Here is a 9,490-nt window from a genome sequence, read left to right as displayed (position 1 = left end):
TTAAAACATTAGCTCAATTTTTGATTTCCATGGGCCAGCCTCTTGGTCCTCGTTAAAGCAATCATTTGCCCCGGTGAAGCTCCTAGTTGGCACTTACACAGAACCTGTATCACATACATGTTATGGTGGAAACACAAAAAACTGGAGCTGAAACAAGCACTAACACCAGTTTAGTACTAGTTTAGTGAAACCATTTTTACATGTCACTTATTTTCTTTTCTGCACTACGTGTTTAAGGCGGTGGCATAGCTGAAGTAATACAGTATATATTCAGCAACTGTTACCCCACATAAATCAGTGGTCCTTGAATGTGAGTGGAGTATCACTCTAAAGTGAGCTCACAGTGTGCTTTTGGTGGTTTATGAGCTGCACTTTCATTGAAGCGTGGAACATTTGTGTTCTGCAGGGACGTCTGAGCAGTCTTATTACCACCATGTTGTGTGAGGACTTTTGAAAGAATATTTCCATAATGAAAGTAGAGCCAGTGTCCGACTCATTCTGCCATTCTCTCTGCTGATTGTTTCATGCTGTTTTCTCTTCTCTGTGTGAGATAATTTACAAGGACACCATATTCTTACATTTTCCAAAGGAATTTCTTTTTGTTGTTGTTTTTTTAAGATGCAATATAATGGAACATGAAAAACTAAACTGGCTGCAGATGGTGAAATTTTAACTTTTTAAAGGAATGTTTGATTGTTTAATCAATAAAAATATTTGCAAGTCAGTTCAGCTTTAGCTGCAAACTGATTGTAAAATACATAATTCTATCATACATAGCATAGGTCTGTAATACATTGTTTATGCCAGATAATTAACAATAAAACATCAAGAAACATTGCTTGTCGTCAGCTTCCAAAGGTTCTCCTTGCAGAGGATGGCTGTCATCTGTGCACTGAGAGGTAACCACAGCAACAGCTCAAGGGGCAGTGATTGGCACTAGAGGTTCCTCCTGTTCCTGGCTGATTGTCTTCACTCAGGCACTAAAAGGAGCCTTAAGTACTTGATTTTTTTCCCAAATTGAAAACTGACTCATACATTACAGACACCCGTGAAAGCAAAACAAATCCTGGAGGGCTACTTTTTTATGATTTAAAGTAGCTTCTCTTTCACATATCTCTGAATCTAGTGGTTGTTGCACTCAACCAGCTTTTTAGAATCCCAGTTCAAAAAAACCAGTTGTCAAATAAATCAAAAGAAAACTAATAGTAAACAGTAAAACTGCATTTTTACACTTTAAGCTGATTTTCTTTTGAATCATGGTACTTAGTAAATGGAATTGTTCAACTTTTTAAAACTGGGTAATTGATTAAATGCAGACATTTAACTGGATTTGTTTTTTAAAAAGTTATATCCATAAATATAGAGTTAAATGTTATTCTATTTAGCAGATTTTGCTTCATTTACTTTAGCGGGTAGTTGTTTTTCTTGCATGTGGAAAGTATACTATTGATTGTATTACACGTACTATTAAATCTTAAAGTTCACAGAGAAGATTATAATATCCAGTCATCGCTATGTTCATCCAAAACACCCGAATGCGCCGCTTTTATTACCTCTTTTACTCTCTGTCTGTTATTCTCAGCACATCAGTCGATCCAGTCTGCCCTTCTAATGAATGGCATTCATCTAGCACCACAAGTAATGTCATTTTACAATGCATCATAGCAGCTAATAAACTCAGGATTGATTTGTGCTTATACAAAAACACATCAGGCGGAAACCATCACATCAGTAATAAATTGATGCTGATCTGGTCGTGGGGATGGAGCAGCCAAATGCCAGCAGAGTTTTATTTATTTATATTTTTTTTCATATTGGAGGCTCCTCAGCTCAGTAATCGATCTTGGTGCAGAGCCTTTTGTTCTCTGAAGTAATAAAGCAGCGTATTGATTTATTGGCGGGCGACAGTTACCTTTTGCCTTCTCCTCCTGTTCTGTGTTTCATTCCCCTGTCGGGTCTCCAGAGAGGAAAAGTTTGGTCTGTACAAAAGCCGAAGCACTACACTTTAAGTAAAAGCACATCCATTCTGACATTGAGATTTAGACTCTCTGCAAAACTACTGCAGGAGGTATTGATCAGGACAAGCACATATCTGTGAAATGGATGTTTCTCAGAGGAGGGGACTTTGTCATTATTCACAAATGTGCCGATTTATTTTTTCAGTATCACAAATGGTAAAACTGGCAACTTATAGAACATACAGAGAGAAATTTGAACAATTTTCTTTGCACAATCTCTCTTGATCCTGCAGCATCCCTGGTCTTCTCTTATGAACTTTTCCTATCTGCTGTCCACACAAGTTCTCTTAAGGATTTAGGTCTCCTGACACAGTTGGCGGAAGTTTGATTTTGTGTTCAATGAACCATTTCTGCGTTGACTTACCCAAATGTTTCAGATCATTGTCCTGTTAAACGGCCCAGTGATAGGCGCCACCAGTCATTTACAAAGACTGGATTTTCAGAGAGTCCATGATGCCCTGCACTCTTAACAAGATCCACTGGGTGTTTGGAAGAGAAACTGGCCTACAGTGTCACAGATTCTCTATTTATACTTTGCAGTGGACATGAGGTGATTTTCTATGTCTAAATCTTTTACAAAAAATCTCCCCTTGCAGCGTTTGTTACATGCAGAGTAACTAAAATGTTCAGATGTGCCTAATTTTGAATATGATAAAACACTTTCATCTACCATGTGAGTCACAGAGTTTGATAAAAATGTGGCTTTAAAAGTTATTTTGGAGCTTTCTCACTCTTGCTGCCTTGGAGTAAAACTGTATTTCCATCAGGGTGTCATATTTTAGGAATTAAAGCTGATGATTACACACAGCTGCTGTATTCTTTTCCCAGTAAGCTCGAGTGTGAAGTTTCAACCGTCCACGGACAGTATGCCCGAGTCTGTGGGAGCCTTCATTTACATGCTAAGTTGTAACATTTTCCTATACTTTACTCTTACTAAGTGAGCTTGTATGAGATTATGGTGAATGCCAAGAGGTTCCCAAACTATGTGCTGAGAAGTCTGAATGTAATTTTGGGAGAAGGTCCAGAAATTAGCAAAAGTTCACTTTATTGTGACTAATCTCCTGTCATTTCTGACAGTAAAATTCATTAAACTTATGGGAATTTTGTACTTTTATTCTGCCAATTTAATCACATTTCATATCTTGTTACTTTACACACATAAATAAGTAAACTGAACTTAAAGCTCTGCAAAACATTGAGTTTAATCTTAAAGATGGAAAATAAATTCATGTGGAAAATGTTTCTCCTTTCAATGATATACTTAAACCTGGAACCTATGAAGTTAGTTCATATGTTTTTTTTTCCATATTAATTTTTATTTCCCAAGTGACATTTTTATTTTTCATGATTCCATGCTTTACAAAGAAAACACATTCTTTGACCTTTAAAAATAATTCATACATTTCAACAACGAGAAATTTCCCTGTTTTGGAGAAGGATCTTAATATTGTTTTAAAGCTAAAGCTAAGCTGTGTATTGGGTAATTTTATTATTAAATGGCAGTAAACATGTCATTTTTTCTGAAATGACAATTATTCAGATTTTAAATTCCACACTTTTGGTATAAAATGATTCACAATAGTTTTGTGTTCCAACTTGAGCTTTACATTTCTATTGTTTCTGGAGAGTTTGCTTTGCTCCAACACAGCAGCTAAAACTTACTAACAGAGCTGTTTTCTTACTTCATAAATGAAGTACTTCGCTTTGCAAATAATTGTTATTAATGAACAGTGCAATGGTGTTTTAGGTCTCTGTTATACGGTTGTCGCTCGGAGGAAGAGCTGAGATCCATCTGAGTGCCTTACAAAACAGACCAGATAAGTTACAGTTACAAATAAGACATATTCTGTTTCAGTTTTATTTCAAAGTGAATGTTAAAATATGAAAACTCTTGTAAGGCATCTTGATCTCTGGGGATTTGTTATATTAAATGCACAAATTAAAAAAAATATATATTATATTAGACACATTTATACATCAAATTAATTGTGATAAAACACTTGGTATTGTACTTCTGAAAGACTATTACCACTTTTATTATTTAAGTGAGAAATAATTAATGATACTTCACATTTACCTTCAAAGAAAAACATGGAAGAAAAATAGTTTTGTATTTAATCTTTCAAACTCTAGTGGCCTTTATTGAAAAGTACATTGACAGGAAATAGGGCAAAGAGTAATGAGGAAGACTGGTAGTAAAAACTATATGTCCTGTATTATCAAATATAGTAAGATATTGTGTTTGGGATATTAGTTCAAATTAAATGGGTTATTGTTAATATTTACAAATTTAGATATAGCATACTGAAAACTTGTATCGGTGCTCGAAGTCATTTTGAAAATGCATTTTTTCCGCTGTATTAAATCTATTCTCTTTGCCTGCCTGCTTTTCAGATTAAAGTTAGGCATTTACCTTTCCAAGATCAACACTTGTGTATAAAAGTTTTAGATTTTAGGTAAAAGTTTCTTCCAGGTTCAGTCAAACAGAAAGTATAGAGAAGGAAAGGTCTTGTTCATAATGCAGATTGAGGAGAATACCGTTAGCTGGATTTGTAGTTCTAGGCTATCGTAAACTGACAAACAACAAAAAGTCAGAGATTTTCTAATCAATATTTTCCTCTGGAATCATACTGTCACAAGAAAGACTAGGGGAACTGCTGGGAAAAAGCAGCTTACAAGCAGCAATAAATTATAGTGAGCTGCCTCGACAGGAAGGGTTTTTAGGGACCAGTCTGGTAATTGCGCTATGAGCAGAGTGCTGTTAAACATTGTAATTATGGGCAAACTACCTAGGGATTTTTTACTTTGCTGGAGGAGGCACACACACTCTTTAGAGGCATGAATAAATACATAGATATATTTAAGTCCCGAACATCCTTTTTTCTTAAAAGAAAAAAAAAGACCATTCAACTCCCTAATTGCTCAGACTGTGGAGTTTTTAAAGTATTTTTCATAAAGATGTAGGGGAATATTCAAACAGATTTTTTGTCTCAAATAATCTTTCCTCCGCAGTTCTTTTGAAACCAACCAAAAACACTTTTGGACACTTAATAGCCCCCAGGTTGACACAAAATCACAAAGGACCCACAAACGCAACCAGAGCATGTGTCCCTAAATATTCCATGCCTGCTCTTCCTATGCTACGGTGCAGGACTCATTTCCTCTGTGTAATTGACACTACTTCTTTCAGGGAATAGACATGCTGACATTTTGTAATGCATTCCACCACTTACATTTCATCAAACACTACTCATCCATAAACAGCCCCCGTCCAATGTAGCTTTTGACATGAGTTGGAGTTGATGGGAGGAGTAGACAAATTGAGGTGACGACTGTTAACCTTCACAGGCGCTTGACTTCCCTTTGGTCCATAGTGTCACCGAAGCTCATACAGGCTCCCTGATTAGAGATGGCATGTTGCACCTGACATTAATAAAGCTGATAGAATCTTTCACCTACAGTGCAGAAGCAAAGCATTTGATCAGGGACTGAAAAGCCCTCCAGGTTGTTTTTATCTCTTTAGCTTTATTAAATTACTTTTAAACTGGAAACAGTGGCGATACGATTGAACGCAAAGAGAAAACTGAGCATTCAAATGCAAACTTACATAAATAAACATGGGGCTGTAAAATTTCATTTTAAACCTGTGACTTTTCGGCATTCAAAATTAATAAAGTCTTGCTGCAGCAAAATGTCAAACAGTGTTTACCCTCCATGTGAGTAAGGGATTACTTTGTGAAACCTGGAAATAAAGTTATTTTTTCAGATTAGTAAAGACAAAGCTAAAAGAACACTATTGCAGTCTGTCTGCTATGCTATTTAGAATTGACTGTCAGAAAGAAAAAGAAATAAAACATCATACGGGATTTTATGTTAACATCATCCCTCTCACATATGAGATACATATGAGATGATTGTACCAAAGTTCAAAAGGCTTTGACCAAACAGCTTGGAACTTGACAAGTGGCAAAACTGATTATGCGAAAACTGTACAAAATACCTGCAGAGTTCTGCAAAATACAAGTGATATAGGAAATAACTCCACTTCATATTTATATTGTTGAAAGGGGTAGCACTTATTCTAAATATGCTTTAAAAAAACATCCAGGTTATGGAAATTTTGTGGCCATGAATGAATATAATTACACAAACAAACAACATTGAGTGCAGGATAATGACACTGATTAAAAATAGAGCACTTTACTTTGCTCCTTCTTCTCAGAATGCTTTGACAAGGTGACACAGCCACATAAAGACATTTTGTGCAGGCATGGTTTGGTAATGGTTTGCTTTGCATTTGAGTAGAGCAGAAATGCAGCATGCTGTCTGAGCTAATTTGTATTTGTTCTAAAAGTGGACACACTGCTGAAGTTGCATGTCAGCAGTACAATAGCAGCAGCTACTGTCCTCTGTCAGTGTCTATACTGGATCTGTTTAACCACAGCTCAGTGCTGTGCACTCGTGGCTGCTTGACATAGCTCACAGCTCACTACCCAACCGTATGTGTTTGTATAAGGGAGTTAAAAATGTTCGCAACAGCTTCATGTTGCTGCAATGTGTGCAAAGCAGAAAAAAAACACTGCATTATTGCAAATTCTGTGTACTTCTTCAGTAACAGAGAAGATAAGAAAAATGGAAAACTGAACAAAAACACATCCAGTCAGGCCTTATTCATAACATACAGCCCATTCCACTGTATACTCGACTGGAAAGCGAGCCTACAGAAAATATTTTTTTTTCAGTTCCTTCCTTCAGAATAGACAATGTAAAAACCACTGCATTATTAACCCCTGCAAGGTTGTATTGAAAAGCTTAAATCACTGGGAAACATAATTAAAATTAATTAAAAATACCATAAATATGGGCTTGTTCAAGTCAGTGCTGTTCAAGCGGCTTATAATTATGAGCACATAAAGGCATCATCAAGCCTTTATGATGAAGAAAAAGAACATTTCCTAGAAAGGGATATCTACCTCTAAATTGTAATCTTGAATCAGAGTGTAGAACAAATAACACTGATGTATAGTGAAGATGTATACTTTGATTTTGACACTCAACCATCTCTTGTGTTAAGATAGAAAGGCCCAAAAAGTAAAAAATAAAGCACTCTTGACAACTGAGATTTTTAGAGCATCATCTTCAGTTGTGCAACACATCAAACCATGAAGCTGACTTCAAACTACAACAGAAGACCTCACAGGGTGCTACTACGGAAGCCAAAGAAAAGAAACCAAGGCAACAATTCAGTCGATCATCTAAATCATATAATATAAAAAAACTGGATGTTGCCTGGTCCAATGAGTCTCAATGTAAGCTGCAACATTCAGATGGTTGAGTCTGATTTTGGCTTAGAGGTGTCAGTGAGCATCATTCAGAGGAGAGCATTGTTCACTTTTTGCTTGCCATGCATCATACTTTTCCTCCCAAATATTGTAGTGTACCATTGGGGCAGAATAAGATGGGAGATGGGACACAAAGATTACTACACATTCATTAATCTGGACTCAGGTATCAATATATGTATGGTATATACTGTGCATATATACCATACATATAGTATATATGCATATATACCATATATGCCTGGGGTCTGGCGGTTGGGGGTCCCCGGTTAAAATATTACAGCTTAGCTGGGTATTGGTGCTGACCATGTTATGCTCATACTGGACCCGTCTTCTATTGGCTACTAACAGTAGGACAACACACCGAATGGAAAAGCTAAACTAAGAAATCTGAAACAGTTTTTTTCTGTGTATTCATTATTCTTCAGAACTCTAAAAAGATACTAAATCCCAATCCAACAGAACACTTCTGGGATGTAATGGAATGGAAGATTTGCATCCTGTATGTGAAGATGGCACAGTAACTGTGCTGCACCACTATGTTGATATGAACCCAAATCTGAGGAATGTTTTCAACAGCTTGCCATACGGGAAAATAGTACTAGCAATGTGTACCTGATAAAGAGGTCAGTAAATTTATCTTCTTGTTCAGTGTGGTTTTTTTCTGTTGTAGAGGCATTTATTTATACCGCTCGCTTAGAAAAGCCATGGTCAATCAGACAAGAGGAAATGATATTCGTTTTGTGGCTTTCAAATAAATTCCCTTCACTCTAGTGGGTTTAAAATACAACTTTTTAGTGGATCAACTCTGTTATAACACGATGTCTTTAATATCAATTTATCTACAAAATCTTGTTTTACACCACTGCAATCTTCAAGTCATGGAAAGTGCACAGTCACTAAAGCAAAGAAACATATAAAAAATACAAACAAACAGAGAGTACCATTTTAACCATAAAATGTCTATTCATTTAGCATTGGTACTTACAGTATAAATGAGCAGAATCATATTGAAACAGGATGGTTCAGCTGTATGCAGTGGTTTCTGAGTTTCTACAGCAGAAATATTATTTTGAGAAACAGTTGTGCATTTCCTCAAAGATCCAGCCCATTTTTTTTTACATGGCACTGAAATGGGCATCGTCCAGTACATTCTTCAGCTGTCCATGGCTGGTTGCCTCATGATTAACCATAGAGTTTGATAATTAATAGAGACAAAGCACATGTGTATGCATCTGTATCAAGGACTCAAAACGTTTTCCTTGTGCACAATTTACAATTGAGTCTTCGACCAGCTGTTAACTGCACAGCTTGGTGGTCTCATAATCCACTGAATTAGGTAAACGTGCACTGAAGGCCTGCAAGGAGGCAAAAATGCGAACCACCTCACTGGGAGTGAGTTTGAGCCTGTGGCGGAGGAGACAGGCGAACAGGTCCATCTTTTGTTGGCCTGCAGGAGAAAGGCGATTCACACGATCTCGTATTTCTAAGAGTTGAAGGATGGCCGTGTCCTGGGAGCCCTGTGTGTAAGGGTAGTCCAGTTGGAGGATCAAGTCACGAATTGCCTCTGGGTCAAAGTGCATACTGTAGCCAAACACTTGGATACTGTTTATCTTCATGTAACCCAGGCTCTGAGCAGGATCAGTAATTTCGGCAGGTTCATAATAAACGCTGTCATTTGCTCCGTCCTGAGTCTTTATCCGGCTACGAAGATAGATGTGGATAGTTTCAAAGAATGTCTTCCACTTGTTACCCAATGTCAAAGTCCAGTTATAACACTCGAAGGGTAGGTCCAACTTGGTGGCCTTCCAATCTGGAAAACCATTTTCATTGACGGGGATGTACCAGCTCTCTGAGTGGCTCCCACCAAAAGGGTTGATATAAAGAGTGAGAGCAGGCTCCAGCGTACTGTTCTTTGTAAGGCAAACTTGAAGGGATATTCCAAGCAGCATATGAACCATGTTGGTTTTATATTTGTTGCTCTTTAGCGTCAACAGCATCCTCTTCCTCCACGATGGGTCAAACCAGCTGTTCAGTCTCATGTCATTGCTGATGAAAATAGCATGAACCTGTGTGACCGAAAACACACACAAAAAAATCTAATTAGTTCAGTTAAAAAACATGATGTAC

General features: G+C 37.0%; 1 protein-coding gene across 1 annotated transcript in view; it reads right to left on the bottom strand.

Annotated features, from left to right (window-relative positions):
- Positions 1–8,134: 8,134 nt before the first annotated feature.
- Positions 8,135–9,490, bottom strand: part of brinp3a.2 (bone morphogenetic protein/retinoic acid inducible neural-specific 3a, tandem duplicate 2) — a 50,943-nt gene continuing 49,587 nt past the window's right edge. Inside the window, exon 9 of the mRNA XM_028028533.1 lies at positions 8,135–9,429. Within this exon, the coding sequence (XP_027884334.1) occupies positions 8,659–9,429 (771 nt within the window). The 3' untranslated portion in view covers positions 8,135–8,658. The remainder of the gene's footprint in view (positions 9,430–9,490) is intronic.

The sequence above is a fragment of the Xiphophorus couchianus genome, chromosome 9, assembly GCF_001444195.1.
Source record: "Xiphophorus couchianus chromosome 9, X_couchianus-1.0, whole genome shotgun sequence".
NCBI lineage: Eukaryota > Metazoa > Chordata > Actinopteri > Cyprinodontiformes > Poeciliidae > Xiphophorus > Xiphophorus couchianus.
Note: the sequence above shows the minus strand (reverse complement) of the source record. Positions and strands in the feature narration are given on the sequence as shown.